This window comes from Schistocerca americana, chromosome 4 (assembly GCF_021461395.2).
Source record: "Schistocerca americana isolate TAMUIC-IGC-003095 chromosome 4, iqSchAmer2.1, whole genome shotgun sequence".
NCBI classification, from domain to species: Eukaryota; Metazoa; Arthropoda; class Insecta; order Orthoptera; family Acrididae; genus Schistocerca; species Schistocerca americana.
In genome coordinates, this window is record NC_060122.1 from 624,274,093 (window position 1) to 624,300,147 (window position 26,055).

Genomic DNA, 26,055 nt, shown 5'->3' on the forward strand with positions numbered 1-26,055 from the left:
GCACAGATAAGATTCACGGAGGAAACAGAGAAGGTCGAAAGAAGAGCAACGTGTTTCGCTGAAGGTTCTTCCTCACAGATAGGATTCATGGAGGAAACAGAAAAGATCGAAAGAAGATTAACGTGTTTCGCTGGAGGTTCTTTTAGCAAATTCGTGAACATCAGGAGGATGCTAAGCCAACGTCAGCTTCCGAGAACTTACGTTCCGGGTAGAGTCAACAAATTAATTCCTTCTTCCCATGAATATGTCACGAATTGACGATGAAGGCTTTTTTTCTTTGTTATTTATCAAGTAGTGGAGCCACATCAAGCCAGCACTATCATGGTGACCAACACAGGACGTTCTACTGTCACCTCTACGAGTTAGTATTCGAATCTAGGAGTGACAGGAAGCGGGTCTGTAACACCTGTACGTCTGGGTGCGATACCCATTGATACGATCACTTCAGGGAGACACTAGACGGAAAGTGACTGTAGGCTAGCAGTTTTAAGTGCAGAGGCGGAAAAAGCGCTACGTTAAGTCGATTGGGAAAAGAGACCTCTGCAATTGTCTGGGCGGGAAATAGGACTGCCGATAAATTTGTGCCAGTAGGGGCAACTCATGCTTGGGTATTGGAAAATTTTAGTGGAGAGGTGATACCGGTGTAAATTATCTTTGGGGAAATCTCTTGGGCCACCAACAGTGTCTGCGTATCTGTAACTTGCCAAGTCGTCATATTACTGCTAAAGTTGACTATAAAACTGGCCGCTTGTTGCATAGAGTTGTGTGGGCTTTGTTTTTGCACGGAACGTTTCAAGTCCCTGCTTGTGTTAAATCGTTGAATTGTACAGCTGGCGGTGCCTATCATTTAGATTCTAAGCTTGTATGCTTAATTTAAGCACTCCATAGATGGTTAATTTTCCCTAAGGAACAGAATTGTTGAGTGGTTATACTTCCACCTCTGGGTATGATAGCAGTTTCTCAGATTCAGATTGAAGGGTTTGTTCGAGTGTGCCGAGGCGTTGTAAAGTCGTGTGGCGAGTACTTTGAATACCTCTACAAGAGTATCGAAGAGGATTCCATTATATAAATTCTCGGTACATGCGTAACTTGGGTCACTGCTTATGATCTGTAATACCTCACTCTGTATGACGTGCAGACGGCACGGTTGTGATGGGGCTGCTTAACCACGGACTGTGGCTGCGTACGAGGGGGCTAGCCTACAGTAGTTCTCGCCGTGGGAAGGTACCATCTCCCGTATGTAGATGCGCCCCCTGCTTATCTTCAGTCAGCTACCTGAAACAAGGAGGAAACCTCCTGAGGTTTGCCTGTAACCTACTACAAACAACATAGTGAACGCACTATTGTGGCCACGATAGACACGAAGCCCACACCTACTACAATAGCACAAGTTTATATGCCAACTAGCTCCTCAGGTGACGAAGAAATTGAAGAAAGGTATGATGAGATAATAGAAATTATTCAGATAGTGAAGCGCGACGAAAATTTAATAGTCATGGGTGACTGGAATTCGATAGTAGCAAAAGGAAGAGAAGGAGACGTAGTAGGTGAATATGGATTGGGGGTAAGAAACGGAGCAGCCTGGTGGAGTTTTGCACGGAGCATAACATAGTCATAGCTAAAACGTGGTTCAAGAATCATAAGAGAAGATTGTATACATGTAAGAATCCTTGAGATACTGACAGGTTTCAGGTAGATTATATAATGGTAAGACAGAGATTTAGGAACCAGGTTTTAAATTGTAAAACATTTCCAGGGGCAGATGTCGACTCTGACCACAATCTGTTGGTTATGAACTGTAGATTAAAACTGAAGAAACTGCAAAAAGGTGTGAATTTAAGGAGATGGGACCTGGATAAACTGACTAAACCAGAGGTTGTACAGAGTTTCAAGGAGAGCACGAGGGAACAATTGACAACAATGTGGGAAGGAAATACAATAGATGAAGAATGGGTAGCTATGAGGGATGAAGTAGTGAAGGCAGCAGAGGATCAAGCAGGTAGAAAGACGAGGGCTAGTAGAAATCCGTGGGTGACAGAAGAAATATTGAATTTAATTGATGAAAGGAGAAATTATAAAATTGCAGTAAATGAAGCAGGCAAAAACGAAAAATGAGATCGACAGGAAGCGCAAAATGGCTAAGCAGGCGTCACTAGAGGACAAATGTAAGGATGTAGAGGCTTATCTCACTAGGGGTAAGATAGATACTGCCTACAGGAAAATTAAAGAGACCTTTGGAAAAAAGAGAACCACTTGTATGAATATGAAGAGCTGAGATGGAAACCCAGTTCTAAGCAAAGAAGGGAAAACAGAAACGTGGAAGGAATATATAGAGGGTCTATACAAGGGCGATGTACTTGAGGGTAGTATTATGGAAATGGAAGAGGATGTAGATGAAGATGAAATGGGAGATATGATACTGCGTGAAGAGTTAGACAGAGCACTGAAAGACCTGAGTCGAAAAAAGGCCCCATTACAACTACTGATAGCCTTAGGAGAGCGCCGAGCGGTTCTAGGCGCTACAGTCTGGAGCCGCACGACCGCTACGGTCGCAGGTTCGAATCCTGCCTCGGGCATGAATGGATGTTTGTGATGTCCTTAGGTTGGTTAGGTTTAAGTAGTTCTAAGTTCTAGGGAACTGATGACCTCAGAAGTAAAGTCCCATAGTGCTCAGAACCATTTGAACCTTAGGAGAGCCAGCTCTGACCGTCTGCTGAGCAAGATGTATGGGTCAGGCGAAATACGCTCAGACTATAAGAAGAATATAATAATTCCAGACCCAAAGAAAGCAGGTGTTGACAGATGTGATTTCTCTGCCTCGTGATGACTGGGTGTTGTGTGATGTCCTTAGGTTAATTAAGTATTTCTAAGTTCTAGGGGACTGATGACCATAGATGTTAAGTCCCATAGTGCTCAGAGCCATTTGAACCGTTTTTGACAGATGTGAAAATTACCGAACTGTCAGTTTAATAAGCCACGGCTGCAAAATACTAACACGAATTATTTACAGACGAATGGAGTATCAGTTTGGATTATGTAGAAATACTGGAACACGTGAGGCATTACTGTCCCTACGACTTGTCTTAGAAGGTAGATTAAGAGCAGGCAAACCTACGTTTCTAGCATTTGTAGACTTAGAGAATGCTTTTGATAATGTTGACTGGAATACTACCTTTCAAATTCTGAAAGTGGCAGGGGTAAAATACAGGGAGCGAAAGACTATTTACAATTTGTACAGAAAACAGATGGCAGTTACAAGAGTCGAGGGGCATGAAATGGAAGCAGTGGTAGGGAAGGGAGTGAGACAGGGTTGTAGCCTCTCCCCGATGTTATTCAATCTGTATATTGAGCAAGCTGTAAAGGAAACAAAAGAAAAATTCGGAATAGGTATTAAAATCCATGGAGAAGAAATAAAAACTTTGAGGTTCGCCGATGACATTGTAATTCTGTCATAGAAAGCAAAACATTGGAAAAACAGTAGAACGGAATGGACAGTGTCTTGAAAGTAGAATATAAGATGAACATCAACAAAAGCAAAACGAGGATAATGGAATGTAGTCGAGTTAACTCGGGTGATGCTGAGGGAATTAGATTAGGAAGTGAGACACTTAAAGTAGTAAAGGAGTTTTGCTATTTGGGGAGCAAAATAACTGATGATGGTCGAAGTAGATAGGATATAAAATGTAGTCGCAAGGAAAGCGTTTCTCAAGAAGAGAAATTTGTTGATATTGAGTACAGATTTAAGTGTCAGGAAGTCGTTTTTGAAAGTGTTTGTATGGAGTGTAGCCATGTATGGAAGTGAAACATAGACGATAAATAGTTTTAACAAGAAGAGAATAGAAGCTTTAGAAATGTGGTGTTACAGAAGAATGCTGAAGATTAGACGGGTAGATCACATAACTAATGGGGAGATATTGAATAGAATTGGGGAGAAGAGAAGTTTGTGGCACAGCTTGACTAAAAGAAGGGATCTGTTGGTAGGAGAATTTTTGAGGCATCAAGGGATCACCAATTTAGTATTGGAGGGTAGAGTGCAGGGTAAAAATCGTAGAAGGAGACCAAGAGATGAATACATTAAGCATATTCAGAAGGATGTAGGCTGTAGTACGTACTGGGAGATGAAGCAGCTTGCACAGGATAGAGTAGCATGGAGAGCTGCATCAAACCAGTCTCAGGACTGAAGACCACAACAACAACACATGTCGTCCTCTCTTATATTGTTCCAGGGTCAGAAGGTTGCAGTGCCTCGAGGAAGGTGTGGCGTCCGCTTGGTTCGCCTGCGAATTGTTCTTTGTCTGCGATCGTGTAGGCGTGTCGCCGCTGTTAGAGAAGTGCAACTGGCTCGAGACGTACGACCTCGGCTCGAGGAGGTGCCTGCCACTGAGGAACCCGGATGAGGAAACTGTGGTGAGCAAAAAATTTTACCTATTCTCGTCTCGGCTGGTCCCGGCGGAGGTTCGAATCCTCCCTCGGGCATGGGTGTGTGTGTTTGTCCTTAGGATAATTTAGGTTAAGTAGTGTCTAAGCTTAGGGACTCATGGCCTTAGCAGTTAAGTCCCGTAAGATTTAACACACATTTAATTAATTTTTATTCTTGTCTTTCGTACGTAAAGTTCATCAAATTCGGTAAACCGCGTCAGTTTAGAGGCCAACTACGCACGATATTTTTGTTAGTACTGGCCACTTAAAGGTCTCGAAATAGTGCTCTAGATGCAATATAATAATTATTAACGTGGTGATTGAGGTGTTCGGACTGGGGTTGTGCAGACATGGGACTCAGTATTTTTATTACCCCTTTTTTGCACAATGACAAAACTGTTTTAACCAGATCTAAAAAAGTATTATGAACAAAATACTCCTTGAGGCCCGAATAAACTTCAACAAAATATGGTTAATGCGATATACCTTTTTGAAATACTGACGGTAATTAATACAAAGCCATCATACATAGTCCCAAATGGGAAATCCAAATACACTACATTAGAAAGTCTGTGGCCTCCAACTGTTATGACAATGTTAACTTTTTGTAAGAGTAAATATTCATTTATGTACAACAGAAAACTTGAATCTCACTGGCTGAAGGTAAGTGGTCTCCGTTGATGGCCCACCGTGCGACTCGGTGGGATACCAGCCTAAATATTGCCCGCCATAAGGCCTGACAACCAGGATTTACGGTCTAGAGTGCCATTTCTTTTGGTAGCAGGACCTCTCTGGTTGCCATCTGCGGTACCCTTATAACACAGTGCTACGTAGACGATATTCCACGCCCTGCGCTCTTGCCAATCACGCCAAGCCATTCTGTTCTTAAACTTCAGCATGTAGTTCCCGCCCGCAAGTGGCGAAAGTTTTCAGTGCTTATCTCCATGCTTGCCTAAACATACCTCCCCCAGAAAAGTCGGCGAGCCTCTCCCCGACTGAGAACTTTCGGAGTGTTGTGGGCAGAGTCCTCCAACCAGCTTGGGATTTTCACGATGTAACCGCCAATTGTACAGAACATGGCACGATACCCCTCACATAGGCACCCAATAACTCAGTCAATCAATATCAAGCCGAATAACAGCTTGTATAAGTGCCAGAGGTAGACCCATGCGTTATTAACTTGCACAACTGTGAAACCTTTTCTGTTGAATAAATCATAAAAATTTTCTGAAATCATAATCATTTGTTTATGTATACATGCACATCGCACCTACCGATTCCGTAGTGAGCCGTTCTTTTTTGTTTGTCTTAGAGTGTATATTGAGAATATATTAATATAGAAATTCGCAGTATACATGGATGAACCACAGGTTCAATTACAGGATCTGTAGTGAATCGACAAAATAACCAAGGAGTATGGAATAGATCCACAGTTGTGACAAGATGCTAAGTTACTTTTGAATAATCACGAGCACTGCATGCACCGATGTGAACCAGTTTCCTTTCGACACAATATCCTCTTATCACTGTCTCACGTACAATAGGCCAATGAAGCCATAGCGATCGCAACTTCTGGATGAAGTGAGCTATCACTGACGTCACATTTGTATGTAACTCTGTCACTCGACTTGAATACAAAAGCATCAGGCTGCCGAGATTAACTCAAAAGCACTCTCGGTGAGGTCCTTGGAATCTGCTGAAACCATTCCTCGCCTACCACCAACAGAGTTCATGTGACTGAAGAAAACAGCACCCGCTCCAAAATATGCGTGTGGAATCTTATGGGACTTGTGCTAAGGTCATCAGTCCCTAAGCTTACACACTAAGGACAAACACACACACTCATGCCCAAGGGAGGACCAGCCAGGACCAGCGGCACATCCCATGACTGCACCGCCTCAGACCTCTCGCACCCCCTCCAACAGGCTGCAGTCCACACGCCAGTTCCGGTGCTGCCCGTGCTGACCACGTCCGTTTTTGTGTCGCTACACACGCCAACTTAGAGTCTTGGACTCACGTACCACCAGAACTGCTCTTCTTGGGGTCTCTCCAGAAGGTCCCTTGATTCACTGTCCATCTCTAATCACCGGTCGAGCTCCCAGACTCGGTGGCCGTCATAGCCCTCTGTTCCCCCTCGCTGAATTTCGACGGCGTGCAGACAGCCCCTCCTACAGACTCGGCGCTAGCTTCCGGGAGGTGTCTGTCCCCTCTACTTCAGTCCAACTGACTGCCGCCGTTCGCGCCTCTCCTCAGCACCGCCACGTCGGTGGTCTCTTCGGTCACGTGTCTAACAGGAGTGCCAAACACAGCGCTAAGATCCAAATCACTGGCGCAGGGGAACATAAGCAAGCCGTCCTACATGGTGCAGTGTATGTCTTGAATACTGCTCGTGTAACCAGTGGTACACTCACATTTCATTCTTGCACTTGTTTTCTTCATGTGATCCACTTTCAGCTAAAAATTTGTTTGTAGGAGAGATGAAGTGGTCAAGGAGAAATGATTGTCGGCCAGTTTTTACATTTGTTTTGCTTTTTATTACGTTTTCAGCCAATGGAAAAAAGTTGAATCACTTATTTAGCAAAATGAGAGTGAAACCACTACCTGACAGATTGAACAGTGTGCCGGAACGAGACTCGAGCTCGGAACTCTTGCCTTACTCGGATAAGTACTCTACCGACTGTCGGTAGAGCCCCTGCCCGCGAAAGGCAAAGGTCCCGAGATCGAGTCTCGGTCCGGCATACAGTTTAATCTGCCAGATAGCTTCAGTTCATTAGCAATTTATTACACAAGATGTAAGTGGGAGGAGTGGACGACAGGTTACATATGCATGGCCACCCTGCGCAATGTCGAACAACTTTTCGGCCACCGAAAACTTTAATTGTTGTGCCGAGAGAAAATACGTTCCCTGGTTCAATGGTGCGTTCTTAGGTTTGCTTTCGGTGGAACTGTAAGATATGAAATTAGACTAACTTCCAGCATACTGCATAAATGTTCATTTACAGTTATTTATACGTATATTTTTGCTATCTCCACAAGTTTCTTATATTTTGGGAAATACCACTGTGACTCTCTGGATGTTTTGAAACTTGGCGCCGACACGAAACTCATTCTGTCTAAGATATCTAACATACTGGAAAAGTATACGGTGTCGTTTTGCTCGGTGACTGAGATTTGCGGTGAACTTCCCCCTCTGTTTAGCTGCAACTAGACTATCGAATCCAGTGGCGTGGCATATCTCTAGGAGGTGTCGCTACGCTGACACACATCATTCCTTGGTACGACCTGAAGAGACGGCATGCAGCAACTATTGTTTTCTATGGGTTCCTTGCGAGGTGCCAACCTTGCTTTGTCGCCCTGTTCTTTGGACGACATCACGTCCCAGCCGCTCCTCGCCAACCGCACCTTCGCACCTTCGTCGTGCAGGGAGCATGCATGTGGCTTTGACGAGAGTGAGGGGGGGATGGGGTGATAACTGAATGCTGACACAATGGAGAACACAGCGAGGGTAAAGAGGGTCCACACCACATTGTGGTGACCAGGAACACTGGACGAAGAACCAGTCGCAGATGGCACACTTGCATCCAGACACGCAGACACTGTGGTGTCTTGAACAACAATGTGGCCATCTGTGGCGGCACAAGACACTTCTGGGTGTGGACATCGATTCAGCCTGCTGGACAGGCGCCCAAATTGATGACATCAGGGGCGGCTGTGAGCCATTTACCTCCATGAGCAACAATGTGGATTGTGCCACCCGCGACTTGCAGAGAGACAAATGCGATTGCTGGTGTGGGCTAGGCCGACATACTCGGTCTGAGGATAGGCATTCTGCGGCAAAATCAATAATATGCGAATAAGAACACCATGAAACTTCCTGGCAGATTAAAACTGTGTTTTAATCCGCCAGGAAGTTTCATATCAGCGCACACTCCGCTGCAGCGTGAAACTCTCATTCTGGAACCATCCCCCAAGGCTATGGCTAAGCCATGTCTCCGCAATATCCTTTCTTTCAGGAGTGCTAGTTCTGCAAGGTTCGCAGGACAGCTTCTGCAAAGTTTGGAAGGTAGGAGACGAGGTACTGGCAGAAGTAGAGCTGTGAGGACGGGGCATGAGTCGTGCTTGGGTAGCTCAGTTGGTAGAACACTTGACCGCGAAAGGCAAAGGTCCCGAGCTCGAGTCTCGGTCCGGCACACAGTTTTAATATGCCAGGAAGTTTCATATCAGCGCACGCTCCGCTGCAGAGAGAAAATCTCATTCTGAAGAAGAACATATCTGGTTTCAGTGTCACCCCTGCAGTCTTACATTAACTTGTGTGAAGTAAGAAGCTCGTCTGGAAGGCTCTCGCAACCCCTCGCTGGTACCAACACTGTTTCTGCGCAAATACTTTGTAGAACACCTCACTTTGCAGCCGAAATTTTGTTTCCATGGTGTCCGCATAAGATGCAACAGGGTAAGGCGTCTACGATCGTGTAACAATTCAGTTGGCGACGACTCGACACGTTGCAAAGTGTGGTAGGACGACAGGAAATCTGTAAAGCTTGCTCCCATGTGTGGGGAAATGGAGTATTCCCGTGTGAAGTTTTAACGTTTAAACGAAACGTTCAGCTTCACCACTAGACTGAGGATGGAAAGGTACAGTAGTCAAATGGTGTATGAAATTGGTGGAACAAAACTATTGGAAATAGGTTGAGGTTAATTGTGATCCATTGCCTGAGACAATGACCTCTGGAAGACCTTCACGACAAATAAAAGAAAACAAATCCGGATGTCTTGGGGACAACAAAAGGAAACATTGTTTATGTGCCTACCTCTAACAACAATCGTGTATTCCAGAATGGACTCGCGAAATCAATATTACTTCAGGCACAAAGGAATTGACGGCAATGGCTGTCAGTGGGCATGGATTTACGTCAGTAGGGAATGTCAAAATTCGTGCCAGACAGGAATTTGAAACAAAGTCTCCTGCTTACTAAGCAGATGCTCTGACAACTAAGAGACCGTGGTCAGCATAACTGCGCGCACTTCGTTAGTACGCCTCATGTCAGACCCAAATTCTAACCTTGCCCACACACTTCTGATGTAGTGCCCATTGCTCATTTCCCTTTTTATTCGCGGTACTTCCACTATTCCCACAAGACATCGAACCTGGTGTGCATCAGCACTAAAGAGGTCATTGGCCATCCTCATCTTTATTATTCATACACCGATCACCCAGAACATTATGATCAACGACCTACTGTTTATATAAACGTCCAGGCGGGAGCAGAGTCACCTGGCGAGGAATGTGTGGAAGTCAGACACATGCATGGTGCGAGTAGTATCAGTGAGTGTCTGTCCGTGTGTAGAATGGGGAAGGTGTGTTGTTTATCTGAGTTTGATCGAGGCCAGATTGTGATGGCTGGAGGCTCAGCACGAGCATTTCGGAAACTGTACGACTTTTTGGGAGATCGAGGAGTACTGCATGAGTGTATTCAACACGTGGCGAAAACCATGTGAAAACACGTTCAGACTTCGTAGGACTGGCAGACTTATATAAGAGGAAAGGCGGCGAACTGTGTCGGAACGAACATCAGGCTGGGCAGAGTAAAACAATGTGTGACCACGCAGTGCGCCCAACACCCCTAACGATGGACCTCCGTAACCGACGGCCCAAGCTTTTGCCGCTGTGAACAACACGACATCGACAACTACGACTGAAATGGGCAAGCGACCATCGGCACTGGTGGCAGAGCACTCCATGACCCGATGAACTTTTTTCTTTCGTCTTCTTTCGTCATAATGTTCATGCCGACTGGAGGTCGCGAGTCCGTCGCCTTCCAGGGGAACAGTTCCTTGACACATGTACTTCGGGTTATGGACAAACTGGCGACTTCTCCATTGTGCTAAGGCACCATGATGGCCAAGGAGTACCCTTCACCGGTTGGAGACCACGTACATCCCTTCATGACGATCACTTTTCCCGATGGCAGTGGCATTTTTCAACAATACAAAGCGTCATGTCACAAGGCCAGTACTGTTGTGGAATAGTTCGCAGACACAGAGGCAGGTGGGTGTTTGTCGGCAAGTAGATCTTGTGACGGCAGAAATGTAGGTAGAATTTTGTAATACCATAGATAAGGCGAGTGTCTCTTTTCTAATCTGGCTGTGGTTACACTGTGTTTTGTTACGAGTTATCGAGACAAAAGCTATAGGTCTACTGGAATAAACATTTTTATGGGAGAGCGCTGCCCCGATCCTGCATGAAGGTCCATCTACAGCTAACACAACCTGCTTAGCTGGGTCGAGGTGAATGAAACGTCGAGGACTGAACAATGCTTCGTTTAATGCGTTCTGGAGCTCTTTGAGCTACACGAAAGGAACATTTTCGCAGCGCAGGCAGTTGAGCGATGCAGCAATTTACACAGAGTTAGCAATAAATTTGATGTAGTATGCATGCATCCACACGACTGACTGGAGCTCCTTAATGTTTCGCAGATCTATAAACGCATCCAAGTGTGATGTAGTAGAATGAATACTTTGTGCATTAATTAAATGACCTAAGTAGTACAGTTCTTCCTAAGGTGAAGCTCGACCAAACGGTAGTCTTTATGCTGGAACACAACCCAGGTGAGAGCTTATCGCGAAGTATTGCTTGGATTGCTCGTCCAGTGGCAGCTGAAAATACGTCTCACACAAATCTTTACTTGAAAAATATCGACCTTGCCCCAGATTCTCCGTAAATTCCTCCAAACGTGAAATAGGAAAAGAATCTACGGCAGTTTTTTGGTTTGGTGATGCTTTAAAATCGGTACACAGACGTAAACCACCTGAAGACTTCCTAAGAATGACCAAGGACGATGATCACTAGATTGCAGAAACGGGATGGACAGCCCAGCTGTCTTTACATATTTACAGTACTTCAGCAACTTCCTCACGTATTGTATGGGGGGACAGGCCGTGCGCGAAAAAATCTTGATTGTGCATTGTCATTCACAGTAATGTGCGCTTCAAAGACTGTACCCTTGCTAAACCTTGCTCGAACAATTCCTCGTATTTACTACTCAATTCTTAAACGTTACTGTGAGGCCATGAAACATTGATTTGTATTCAAATGGTTCAACAAATGAAATGAGTACCCTGATGAGCCAGAGAAACTGATATACCTGCCTAATATCGTGTAGAGCCCCGCGAGCACGCAGAAGTGCTGCAACACGACGTGGCCTGGACTCGACTAATGTCTAAAGTAGTGCTGGAGGGAACTGACTCCAGAAATCCGTAATAATACGAGAGGGTGGAGATCTCTTTTGAACAGCACGTTGTAAGGCATCCAAGATATGCTCGATAACGTGCATGTGTGGGGAGTTTGGTGCCAGCGGAAGTGTTTAAACTCAGAATACTGTTCCTGGAGGTACTCTGTAGCAATTCTGGAGGTGTGTGGTATGCCATTGTCATGCAGGAATTGAGCAAGTCCGTCGGAATGCACAACGGACATGAATGGATGCAGCTGATCAGACAGGATGCTTACGTACGTATCACCTGTAAGAGTAGTATCTAGACGCATCAGGGGTCGCATATTACTCCAGGTGGACACGTCCCACCGTTACCAGCTCTAACATTCCCCTGCTGACATACAGTGCCCATGCATTCATGAGATAAAATTTGAAACGAGACTCTTTCGAACAGGCAACATGTTTCCAGTCATCAACAGTCTCACATCGATGTTGGCGGGCCCAGGCGAGGCGTAAGGCTTTGTGCCATACCGTCATCAAGGGTGCACGAGTGGGACTTCGGCTCCAAAAGCACATGTCGTTGATGGTCCGTTGAATGTTTCGCACACTGACACTTACTGATGACTCAGCATTGAAATCTGTAGCAATTTGCGGATGCATTGCCCTTCTGTCACGCTGAACGATTCTCTTCCGTCGTCGTTGGTCCTGTTCTTTCAGGATCTTTTTCCGGCCGTAACGATGACGGAGATTTGATGTTATGTCGGATTCCTGATGTCGTACGGGAAAATCCTCACTTCAGCGCTACTTTGGAGATGCTGTGCCCATTGCTCGTGTGGCGACTGTGACACCACGTTGAAACTCACTTAAATCTTGATAACCTGCCATTGTAGCAACAGTAACGGATCTAATAACTGCGCCAGATACTTGTCATATTATGTAGGCGTTTCCTACCGCAGCGCCGTATTCTACCTATTTACATGTCTCTGCCTTTGAATAAGCATGCCTATACCAATTTCTTTCACCCTTCAGTGTATAACCGAAATGTGTTTGCACTGTTTCTAGAACTAAGAATAAGAAGCGAAAGACCCTCTGTCACTCCATGAAAAGTTGTAGGCGAAATACACACGTCAAGGACTAGAATTTCTTGTCTGTTGTAGGCAGACAAAATAGAAGTAGGCTGCTGTAGCGGTAGAGTATCAATTGAGCCATATGTGTCTTTGTCAGTTAGAGAAACAGAAGTACCAATATCCATTTTAATTTAATTGTTTTTGTTCCACAAATAAATGAACAAAGTTATGTTTTTCCTGCCTGCGTACTATAGTGAAAGATAATGCGACGTGGAAGTGCGCGGCATGGCCTGTTCCATTGTTAATGGCTTCCCCATAACTGTGTGCTCTTGTTGACAGCATTGCTATAGCCACGCGTTTTCCTCGTGGCCCTAGTTGCCAGAGTGAGGGTTGCCGCGTAGACACTGTTTAAATGTGAATTTGTTGTCCACATTGGTAGCATTTTGCATCATGACAAGGGCAAACTGTCTGGTCATGATGCGAACAACACGGAGTAGAAGACTGCCCCCCAGAATTTTGTAGCGCACTTTGAGACTGAAGGTTTGTACTTCTACATTTACTGTGTACCTGAGCACTACGTTTTATCACTTTAACCTTGTCTTGTACTTTAGAATGAGCACTGAACAACAGAAATGCATGGTGCCTCAAAATCAACCTCTATCGGCTGTACAATAGTGACAGATGCCAAAGTAGACGGCACTCTTCTTAAATAAGTACCTGATAGTTTTAGAATTGCAGCACTAATGCACGTATCTGATACATTATGAGTTATACAGTAATGTATCATGACCTTACTGTAATTGACAGCACAAGAACACTTAAACGTACGATGCCTGGTTAGTACTCTAATCCAGTGGTTTATTGTTGGTGTAAGCTGCTGTTTGAGATGAAAAATATATAGGTCGATGCTATGACATGGACCTGACTATCATAATGTTCATCCAGTAACTTAACAAGGTTTTCCTACTTAACTAATTCGGGACTTAAGTCTGAACACAGTGTAACACAGAGCGGTAGACTGACTGCGACAAAAAGACAGCATTGCAGTCCATACACGTTTTGTTGTCTACAGAAAAATCAGCCTCCAATTGCGCTAGATATACCGACATTCTACAACAGATGAAATAGAAAAACAACTTTATTACAAGGTAAGAAAGAATATTTACCTAACTTGGTACAATTCAATTCCACAGGAGGTTTTCGTGTATTTGATACTGTTTCTGAATATTAAAGCGTCACCTGATACAGCAAAAATTCCAATATTCTTCACTTGAAGTATACCTGACATATTGTTCACATTAAGTCATGCCTAAGACATTTATTATACTGGCGAAATTGTCGGATGATGCTGGCGTCTTGATTGATGCCAACCTGCCTTTTTTTCTACTAGTGTAGTAACTATGAACATAAATAGACTGTTCTTTTGTAGTTTTATTAGCAAGTGAATGAATTGTGAAATGAGAATAAAATGTCTAATGCCTTCAAGAGTTGTCAGTAGTATGATGGTAGGTGAACTACGTACATTACCTGAACTGCTCTTTCCAAGGGATATATTGCCCTAAAAATTGTGCCATACGATATAAATATGAGAAAATATGTATTATAGCTTGTAATGTTGATTTGTCTTCTTCCATAACTATCCACTATTACAAACCCAGAAGTAGCCTGTTTCAGAGTTTTCGTTTGAACTGCATACATCCTCCTCTTCCAATCAGAGCTACCTCACACTCCCTCCATCCATCATCTACCATCCCCTACATTCTTACCCCTCCCCCCCAATTTTTGGAATGCGAATGCCTCGATTATCGTACAATTTAGTGATAACACAGTTAACATCAGATACATTAGTGTGGTGTAGGGTAGCATATTTGACAAATAACTAAATTATAGGATCTACATCTATAGTCATACTTAGTGAACCTCTGTGAAGGGCCGGAAGTTGGTACTTCCTATTGTACCAGTTATTACCGCTTCTTCCCATTTAAGACTTCACCGTCGTTCTTCCAACGGCTTTGTCTAGGCTGCGGAGGAGCAGATAGAGGTTCGGGGCATCTCATGACCGTTGGAATGGCGAACTGCCGCTAAAGGCGGAATACCCCGCAATTCTGAGTTGCCCTTGTACTTATACACCAGGCAACGATTTTATGGTATTGACAATATATGCAGATATGTCTCATCTTGTTGACAGTTTGAACACACAGTTTGGCATCACTAGACAATAACTATAATAATTCTGCACAAGATCAACTCCTTGCCACTATAGCAACACGTACATCGTCAATATCTTTGCATGTAATTTGTAGTGAGCATCCACTAAGATACTGCCCCAATAATTCCATTATCTTAAATGGTAGAACAGTCAACCAGCAACTGGTGGCAATAGAAACGAACACAGATTTATCAGAGCATATCTGCCCATTCCTAATACTTGGTGTTTTCCTTTCAGGAGAAAGGCTTCAGGAGTTTCCCATGCAAACCCTGGCCAGGGACGAATGAAAAATATTGGCTCACAATGCTGAAAGTTTTGAAACCACCATCTGAAGCTGAAACGTAAGTGGATTTGTTTTTCTATTTTCTGGTTGTTAGTCCTTTTCTCCACTTTAAATAATGATTTAGTAGTACCCATGTGCTGGCTCTTCCAGTACACATACTGTCAAATCTCAAAATTACATCATTTTCTTGTACGTAACGTGGATAGGCGTAGTTCATGATGTACACTGTTGTGGTAAAGGTCATGAAATACTTTCTAATCTTGTGTCGGATCTTCGTTTGTCTAGCGTAGTGCGGCAACTCGACGTGGCATGGACTCAATAAGTCGTTCAAGTTCCTCGCGGAAATACCGATCCATGCTGTCGCCTTAGCGGTACGTAAATGCGAAAGCGTTGCCGGTGCAAGATTTTGTACACGAACTGACCTCTCTATTATGTTCCACAAATGTTCGGTGGGGGTTCGTGTAATTTGGAAACATGAAGTCCATGAATGGCTGAGAATGGTCTCCAAGTAGCCGAACATAAAAATTTACAATCAATGATAGGTTCAGTTGGACCAGAGGACGAAGTCCATTTAATGTAAACGCAGCCCACACCATTGTGGAGCAATCACCAGGTCATACACTGCCTTGTTGACTACTGGAGCCCATAGCTTCGTTGAGTGTTCGCTACATTCGAACCCAACCATAAGCTCTTACCAAGTGAAATCGGACTCATCTGATCAGGCTACGTTTCCTGTCGTCCCTAGGGTCCAGCCGATATGATCACGAGCCAAGTAGAGACGATCCAAGCACCGTTGTGCCGTTAGCAAAGGCACTCGCATCGGTCGCCTGATACCATAGGCCATTAAGGCCAAATTTTGTCGCATTGTCCTAATGGTAGCTTTCGCTGTACGTCCCACGTATATTTGCGCGATTATTTCACACAATGTTGCATGTTTGATAGCACTGACAACTCTACGCTAACGCCGCTGCTCTCGGTCGTTAAGTGAAGGACGTCGGCTATTGCGTTGTCTGTGGTGAGAGGTAATGCCAGAAATGGTTTTCTCGGCACTCAGTTGGCACTGTGGATCTCTGTCTCATAGGTATAGCTCCAGTCAACATTCTGCTTTCAAAGTCCGCCAGTTCCTGCAACGTGTCAGTACTCACGAGGACAAGTAGGAGATACGCCAATGTGCTGCTCCTTTATTCCTTGTGTACGCAATACTACCACCATCTGTATACGTGCATATCGCTATCCCATGACATTCGTCATCTCATTGTATATTTTCACAGTGGCTATTTGAATGAATATGCTGTTCACTTAGTCTTATCATGGATAAACAAGGTGTCGAAAGTTGGTAACCATATGCAGCAGATATCCGTCTTGTTGGAAAAGCGATAATGGTGACACGTCGTAGCTCTTTGGAGACACATCGTAACTGTATTATAAAAGCGAATCTTTAGTGAACTAAGGGCTTAGTTACGTGTAATTGTGGAGGCAGTTACGATATCTTCTTGCCAATTCATGGTGCGTGAAGTCCTCCACAGAATGCCACATCGCAGCACCCCTAACCCAGTCTGATAAACTTGGGGTAAATGCCCACAAGAGATGGTCCATTCGTTCTACTTCCGGACACTTGACGGTGTCAACGCCAATCTACCGACAGGCATCGACATAGATTTCGCTTCGAACGGCAGCATTCCAGTTGTTTTGCTGATAATTTTTTAAATGTCACACATTCTGCCTGAGAAAATATATGGATGACAAAACGCTCTTCCCTAAATCGGTGGAGGTTAGTGTCCCGTAATGTTGGATGGACAAGTGATGACAGGGGGAGCATTATGGATATCAGAACGCTTTTGTGGTGGTCTCTTCTTTTTTCTTCAGTTATCCGTCTTCTGACTGGTTTGATGCAGGCCCCCCACGAATTCCTCTCCTGTGCCAACCGCTTCATCACAGAAAAGCATTTTCAACCTATATCGTTAATTATTTGCTGGATGTATTCCAGTCTCCGTCTTTATTGCTTTTGCCGTCTACAGCTCCCTTTAGCAGCATGGAAATTATCCCCTGATGTCTTAACAGATGTCCTATCACTCTGTCCCTCCTCCTTGTCAGTGTTTTGCACATATTCCTTTCCCCTACAATTCTGCGAAGAACCTCCTCATTCCTTACCTTGTCAGTCCATCTCATTTCCAAGATTCATCTGTAGAACCACATCTCAAATACATCGATTCTCTCCTGTTCCTGTTTTCCAACAGTCCATGTTTCACTACTATACAAATCTGTGCTCCGAACGTACATTCTCACAAATCTCTTCCTCAAATTAAGGTCTATCTTTCATACCAGTATACTTCTCTTAATCAGAAATGCCCTTTTTACCAGTGCTAGTTTGCTTTTTGTATCCTCCTTGCTCTGTCAAAAAAATGGCTCTGAGCACTATGGGACTCAACTGCCGTGGTCATCAGTCCCCTAGAACTTAGAACTAATTAAACCTAATTAACCTAAGGACATCACACACATCCATGCCCGAGGCAGGATTCGAACCTGCGACCGTAGCAGCAGCGCGGCTCCGGACTGGAGCGCCTAGAACCACGCGACCACCGCGGCCGGCCCTTGCTCTGTCCGTCATTGGTTATTTTGCTACCGCGGTAGTAGAATTTCTCAATTAAAATCTACTCGGTGACCATCAATCCTGATGTTAGGTTCATCACCTGTCATTCCATTCTACAGCTGATGGTAGTCATTATTCGCAATTGCATAGTCATCTGATGTGTATCAAATAATTATTCTTCACTTTCACTCAGTATAGCAATGTCATCAGCGAAACCTTTCACCTTGAATTTTAATTTCACTCCTGAAGCTTTCTTTTATTTCCATCATTGCTTATTCGATGTACAGTTTGAACAGTAGGGGCGAAATACTATGTCCTGGGCTTGCACTCTTTTTAATCTGAGCACATCGTTCTTGGTCGCCTACTCTTATTGTTCCGTCCAGGCTTTTGTACATATTGTGTATTGCCCGTCCCTCCCTATAGCTACCCAAATTTGTCTCAGAATTTCAAAGAACTTGCAGCATTTGACATTGTCGAACGCTTTTTCCATGTCAACAAGTGCTATGAACGTGTCTTTATTTTTGTTTAGTCCTCTTTCTGTTATCAATAGCAACATCAGAATTGCCCCTCTGTTCTCTTTACCTTCCCTAAAGCCAAGCTGATCGTCGTCTAACAAATCCTCAATGTTGTTTTCCATTCTTCTGTATATTATCCTTGTCAGCAACTTAGGTGCGTGAGCTGTTAAGCTGCTTGTGCGATAATTTTCGCACTTGTCAGCCCTTGTAGTCGTCGGAATTGTGTGGATGATATTTTTGCAGGAGTCATATTGTATGTCGCCAGACTCATATATTCTAACCACAAATGTGACAGTCACTTTGTTGCCACTTCCCCCAGTGATCTTAGAAATTCTAATGGAATGTTATCTAACCCTTCTGCCTTATTTGTTCATAAGTCATCTATAGCTCTCTTAAATTATGATTCTAATAGTGGATTTCCTGGACAACCTTTAAATCGACTCCTGTTTCTTCTTCTATCTCATCTGACAAATCTTCCCACTCACAGGGTCCTTCAATGTACTCTTTAAACCTATCCTCCTCTCGTCTGCGTTTAACAGTTGGTTCCCCACTAACATTTTAATGTTAAAACCGTTGCTTTTAATATCACCGGAGAATTTTTGACTTTCCTATATGCTGAATCAGCCCCTCCGACAATCATTTCCTTTCCGATTTCTTCACAGTTTTCATCCAGGCATTCCTTTTATTTTCCCTGCATTTCCTATTTACTTCATTCCTCAGTGACTTGTATTGATTTATTCCTGAATTTCCCTGAACATTTATGTACTTCCTTCTTCATCGATCAACTGGGACATTAAAATCTCAATTTCAGCGGTAGAAGTCTACTATAATTTCTTGTGGTCATTGATTACCTGTGACTATCCTCACACTGGCTTCACGGGCTCTCCCATTAACCAACCGACGAGCAGTTTTGGTTCCCACTCAGCTGCAGATTATGGGCCAGACAAGCAGATTTAAAACGGAAAGAGAATGACAGGAAGAAAAATAAGAGTAAGATTACATTAAGACCAATTAATTGAGTAAAAATAATAATCAAAATCTTTCATTTAGAACTGGAAAAATAAAACCTTTTATTCTACTTGACAAGCTTTTTTTTTTTTTTTTAATTTCGTTGATGCACCCACGTAGAATCCATACATTGCCAAGAGAGGACACCATACCTACAGTTCGGTGAATTTTTTTCGACGGCTGAAGTCTTTCAGGCTGGAGCCTTCGGATTTATTTGCGAATTTTGATACAATATCTGTATTCACATGAGTCCGCTTGGAACTGTCCTTCAGTCTGACTAGTAAAAAACTGGATGACGAGTTGGTGAAGCTTTGTCGTCATTTGCTGACATCCACGTACTTTTAATCTACTGCTAACATTTACGAACAGAACGACGGAGAGGTCCTTTCTCGCCTGTAGTCATCAATTTATACACTGAGGACATAGAGGACAGAGAACTGAGGACTTCAGTATTGCAACCTGTATGTTTCTAGATCATATCTATATTATTTGATATCATGCACGTCATACTCTTAACTGACTTTTAGACTACTTAAAATGTCTTCATACCGGCATAAAATTTACCATCGAGGTCGCAAGTGTTAGGAGACTTTCAGTTCTGGACGTCACGGTTTACAGAATACGTGGCGGTACTCTAGGACATATTGTTAACCTAAAGCTGATTCATACAAGTCGGTAACTGCATGCTAAGATTTGCCACCCACTGAACCAATGAAAGAGCGTCCTTAGGACTCTGGTAAGCATTTTAACGCAGAATCGCGCACATTTGATGCTTGTGTTTCACCAAAATGGATTCTCTGAGAAACAGATACGTCGTAGCCTTTGGACCAATCCTAGAGGTGCATCAAGCGTAGCACAGATCTGTGGCCTTTATTCTTTCCGCTAAGGCATATCCCTGAAAACTGGAGGAATGTTGAGGAATTTCAACCTTAACAGTGTGTTCCGCCCATCTACCAAGATTGGGGTACATCTTGGCTCCGCTAGGGACAATTTGCTACGTAGGATGCCAGTGTGCGAAACTTTACATCGCCGTTGGATTCGCAGGTTCCTGAGACATTGCCCTCACGCAAAGTTACGACTGTCTGAAAAAACGGCTTCATCGAAACATAGTTTAAACGACAGCCAAAGGATAACATTTGACGAGAATCATAGTTGCCAGTACTTCCGGTACCTGGAACAGTGTTTATAAAGAGGTAGACGATGTAATTAAAGAAGACACGGGTTTTCCTCTAAACACCTCAAAAGACCATGTTCTTTGGTGCGGCCAGTCCGCGTGTACTGAGTACGAAATATCGCTGTCGCCACTGTTCTACTAAGAGGACCGTCACCAACCCTCTCTCAGGGGCAGCAAACGTGATGGACGACGCATGCGCTGTGTGTGGTACAGTGGTCTACATTGGACGACGATTTGCAGCCTTGGCATCAGTTTTCGGCAGGATTCAGCAACAGTTGCATTCTCCTGAAGATCCTGGGCATGTGGGGCGCCGAAATATCGAGCCGTTTTGATTTTACAATCCGGCGGAAAATCGGAAGAGACACCCGGTTACCGGGAATGTTCTCTTGCGGTACAGGTGGCGGTCAACTTGTCTCAGAACCCGCCCCATTCTAGTGCAGCAGCAAAAATGGCTGTATACCGCCAACAGGCAGACCAGTAGCCCAGTCAGCGGTATGTGCCACAGACCCATGTACAGTGTCGCTACTATAGGAAATTTTTTCCTGTTTCCAGACATGCATTCAGATCCGTGACATATTGCACTTTTCCTTCGCTGTTTATTTTTTATTATTAATCATATTATTTTTTTACTTTTTCTAATTCTTTTACTAGTAATGGATCACAAACTAGTGAATTCGGGCACTAAAATACTCTTGTGTAGTCTGCCTAAATTGTACTGCAATTTTGATAAACTGTAGTGATTTCGTTGTATTCACCAAATACACTTGGCGTCAAAAACCGAAATCGTAGGAAGATAACTCCCTACCACCGAGTGTAAGTTCTGTTATGAAATTGCATTCTTACGTGTAGAATCTATACATCTTCTTCGCACTTCCTATTACGATAAAACTGGAGGAAGTACAGAATAACAACAATTTACAATAAATGATTAAGGAAAAACAAACATGACGAATTTAAGTGTGAAGATGATGCTTGACAATCTGGTTAAAAGTTCACTTGCACTGTTATAGCTTTGAACACTGGTCTAGTCCAACGTGTATTACAGTTGCAGGTAGTCAGTATGGGTGTGTACAAGATCAGCAAGGCATTACACGTAAAACTATTTGATTAAAACACCAGAAATTCTCTGCTCTTCGCGTGTATCGATGCATTAAAGGAATATGGAGAGGTGGAGTTGAGGAACATGATTCAGAGATTCGATTTAACTGGTGATTTTGGAGCTGCTCTTGAGGGAAGCCGACTACCAATTGCACCACGTTTTGCTGAAGAGGTTATTGTTTGTACAGCTGAGAGTGATAGACCCAATATGCGATCTGCAAGCAGTCCACAAGCTGTGTTACGACAGCTGAACATTCATTCCGAGGTCCACCGTCCGAAGTGTGGTGCAAACAATGATCTTTCTAGCATGACTTACAAATGTTTCCGAAAAACATTATCGCCCTTCTATGATTCTTTTTTCATGAGGGTCCTCTCAAGTAGCGAGAGTTTAATCATAACCACTCTGCAGAACGTCCATTTGGACTTTTCTTAGCCACGACGATGGATATATACAATTGCTGTCTTGAGGCATGGTGTTAATACTGTCCGACTCGCGACGGTAGGGGTAGAAAATATTTTGGGCTGTTAATTAAATTCGATGGCTCTCATTTTCTATCACAGAAACGAACACGAACCATTAGCTATGTGATCCTTTAATACAAACGCGCCCCTACAGGAATGGCTATGTGAGTTCCACCCTTGACAGACCAAACTCACACAGCAGAAAATTCATTAGGACAAACGCAGACCAGTCCCGCCGCAGTTTGGAGAACAAGACGCGTGACTGCAGTTTTGTTCAAAAAAAATGGTTCAAATGGCTCTGAGCACTATGGGATTTAACATCTGAGCTCATCAGTCCCCTATAACTTAGAACTACTTAAACCTAACTAACATAAGGACATAACACACATCCATGGCCGAGGCAGGATTCGAACCTGCGACCGTAGCAGTAGCGCGGTTCCGGACTGAAGCGCCTAGAACCACTCGGCCACCTAGGCCGGCTGCAGTTTTGTACTTCAGATTCTGTGATCAGTGTCTTTGCGCAGAAACAACAGCGACCAAATTACTGCATCCATCAGAGAACGGCACCTTTGCCTCAGTTAAGTTACTCTTGGTGCAATCAATCAATCAAGCAAATAAACTGGCACACCAACTATCTCTACATAAAATTTGAGCATGACGGCACAAAATCCAAATAAATTTTATTAAATATCATGAAATCGGCCAAACACCGTTACATGTACCTCCGCACACCAATAATTAATCCACAAGACTAATTTCACTAAAACTTACCATAAGTAAAACATACATAACATACATGCAAAATAAATTCCAAAAAATCTTAACTTATATCTATGTACAAATGAGTTAGCAACGTTTCACCACAAAGTGAATGTTTGAAACGAAGGTGGTTCCGATTAGTGCCAACGTTCAGTCCAATATATCCGTCTTGGTAACTGATGCTACCAGAATAGTTTGCCAGAAAGTCTGTGCCTACTTAAATATTGGTACACACACACACACACACACACACACACACACACACACACACACACACAGCTCCACCACGTCCAGCCGCCATGTCATGGTGCAAGTGCCATTCAAATGCTGCCCTCGACCAGACGCTATGTTTCACATATGAACAAATTCTGCATTGTAACAGACTTTTAGTACACTCTCAGTGGAGTAGCGCGGCGGATTGTATTCGAATTTGACACATGAATTCCACTTGAGAACTATTCAGGTGAAATCAGACAGATGCATAACATAGTCCGTGTTGTGAGCCCTCTGTGGCGTCTGACCATAGCGATGTTGCGCGACTCTGGAGGCTCAATTTACACTGTGGGGTCCTCTTCGTGTATGGTACTATCTCTTATACGTTGCATTACACAGAAGATTGTTTTTACTGTCAGGTATATCCCACGATACTTAGTTTGTTAAAATGTTCTAAGAGCTTTTGTATCATTCATTTTAGAAGTTCCATTGTACATTACTGTCTCCTATTGTGTATATAATTGTGTTGCTGCATTATTTGTAACACAGTATACTTATTTATTACATATCGTATCGGTAGCATATGTTTACTATATCTTTCCGCAACATTATTCGATCTGTTCTGTACTTCCCGCATTCAGAACGGAAGCTATTACCCACTACTGGTCCCCGACGCAGTTTCTGATGCGTCACTGCAACTGTCCCTTCTGGAACCTGCTTTCATTCAGCGGTCCCCGCCACCTGCACCCCAGGAGTGGACTTAGCACATCCTTCCAGCTCACTAACATTTACCTTCTTTAGCGCGTACTTTTCAGGCCCGACGGCCTTTGCCATATTGAACCTGTGATCTGTCTGTCTCTATTCTCATTCATGCAACGAGTTTAAAACATTACAAACTGTAACCTAATCTGAAAATTGTCGTGAAGTAGCTGATAGAAGAAAATGTGGAAATCGTCTAATGCATTGTATCATAATGCTTGCAGAACATTCCTTTGGCTGATCCAACCAGTATATTCAAGTTGTGTCACAGTGACATGAATGACAATCAATAAAACTTTAGTTTTCATTCGCTTATCAGATGGTGTTATTTTTAGTTCTTTCGTTTTATTAACCACATCTGCATTACCATGACATTTTTAATGACTGAAAAAGAACGATAAGCAACGAGGTATATTAAAAACTAAGTAAAACTTGCAGTGTAGTGATTTTTTTTTTTTGTAGTGATTGCAAAGATTTGAAGAATAAATAACGAAGTAACGACATTGGCTGCAAATAAAAGGGGTAAACATAATGCTGCATGGAGAAATATTTGAACATGATACGCTTTAAATACCTAGGGAGCATGTTAGAAACCGACTGGAAGAGCAGTACAGAAATTAAAATCAAGACAGCAAAGGAGAAAGAGGTGTTTTATAAGATAAGGAGGTATTTCTGCAGAAATATGGACAAAGATGTCTGGAAAATAATGTATTTCCTATGGGCTGTGGTTTTGATGGTGCTGAAGCTCTGGACACTGAGGAAGAAAGACAGAACAAGGCTGGAGACCTGTGAAATGTGGACTTGGTGGAGGACGGAATGAAAATCTTCAATAGAGTGAAAACTGAAGAGATAATAGAAAAGTGCAAGAGCAGAGAGAATGACTGTATGTAACAAAAATAAGAAAAACTAGCTATACTGGACACGTATTAACAGAGAAGAAGCGGATCAGAGAAAGAGTGTTAGAGGGGTATGTGGAAGGGAAAATGTGGCGAGGAAGGAAGGGATCTGACAATGGTTCAAAAGGCTCTGAGCACTATGGGACCTAACTTCTAAGGTCATCAGTTCCCTAGAACTTAGAACTACTTAAACCTAACTAACCTAAGGACATCACACACATCCATGCCCGAGGCAGGATTCGAACCTGCGACAGTAGCGAAAGAGATCTGAGATCCTGAGTGATATGATGGATGACAGCGCCTACAGCAATATTAGAAGGAAGCAATGGACACAAGAAGAAAGACTCACAGAGGACCTGATGACATACCGGAAAATTAATAATGATGAGGCTGATGATGCAAATACACATCATGAGGGCGTGGTACAGAGTGTCTTTGAGCATGCAATCACACCACTCCTTTAAAAGTTTCTTGATTTCCATCATGAAAGACTCATACCTACTTATACACTGAGATTATCTCATTTTCTTCACCACGAAATCATATGGTCAGCATAACAGCAGAGCACAGTCTAATGGGCTTCAAGGGCACAGGTAATCACACGAACTGTACCAAAGACACAGATACTCGATATATTTTATCGTTATGTTTATACCTTCAGTGTGAGGTGTCTTATCTGCTACAGTCTACACTTTAATGACCTTATCGATAGCGTTTGTAGCCCTAAGAGGCTGTCTGTAGACAAAGAAGTTGTTTGAAGAGAGGTGACGTCACTGGGAACGTATTGCGAATGCAGACAAACTAGCAAAGAATCAATGCCTGGGAAAAATATTGTTATCTTGCTCTAAGAATTAAGAAATCTTCAGCAATGAGGGTATACAGACAAATACATTAACAGCTTGAAACTTTCTTTAAGAGTATTATTTAGGGGTACCTATAGAGTGGAAACAAAACTATACAAAAAAAAAACCATACAAAGAAAAGAAAAATCAGTAAGTAATAGATAATTAGTTGACAGTTACAACCTTAAAAGAGTTGCTATCAGTAATTAGAGACAGAATACAGAATAATATGAAAACAGCAGAAGAACATCAAAGATTTAAGGAAAGCAGAAGCACGATATATGTTGTTTTCTCTGTAGGACAGATTGTGGAAATATCCATAGATTCTAATGAACCGCCGGCCGGGGTGACCGACCAGCTATAGGCGCTACAGTCTGGAGCCGCGCGATAGCTACTGTCGCAGGTTCGAATCCTGCCTCGGGCATGGCTGTGTGTGATGTCCTTAGGTTAGTTAGGTTTAAGTAGTTCTACGTTCTAGGGGACTGATGACCTCAGAAGTTAAGTCCCATAGTGCTCAGAGCCATTTAATGACCCAGCCTATGCGTTTTTTTCA

The 26,055-nt window shown here is 43.3% G+C and overlaps 1 protein-coding gene across 1 annotated transcript in view; it reads left to right on the top strand.

The window, feature by feature from the left end:
* Positions 1-26,055, top strand: part of LOC124613663 — a 36,691-nt gene that overhangs the window by 1,710 nt on the left and 8,926 nt on the right. Inside the window, exons 2-3 of the mRNA XM_047142379.1 lie at positions 4,227-4,407; positions 15,141-15,244. Coding sequence (XP_046998335.1) covers positions 4,227-4,407; positions 15,141-15,244 — 285 coding nt within the window. The remainder of the gene's footprint in view (positions 1-4,226; positions 4,408-15,140; positions 15,245-26,055) is intronic.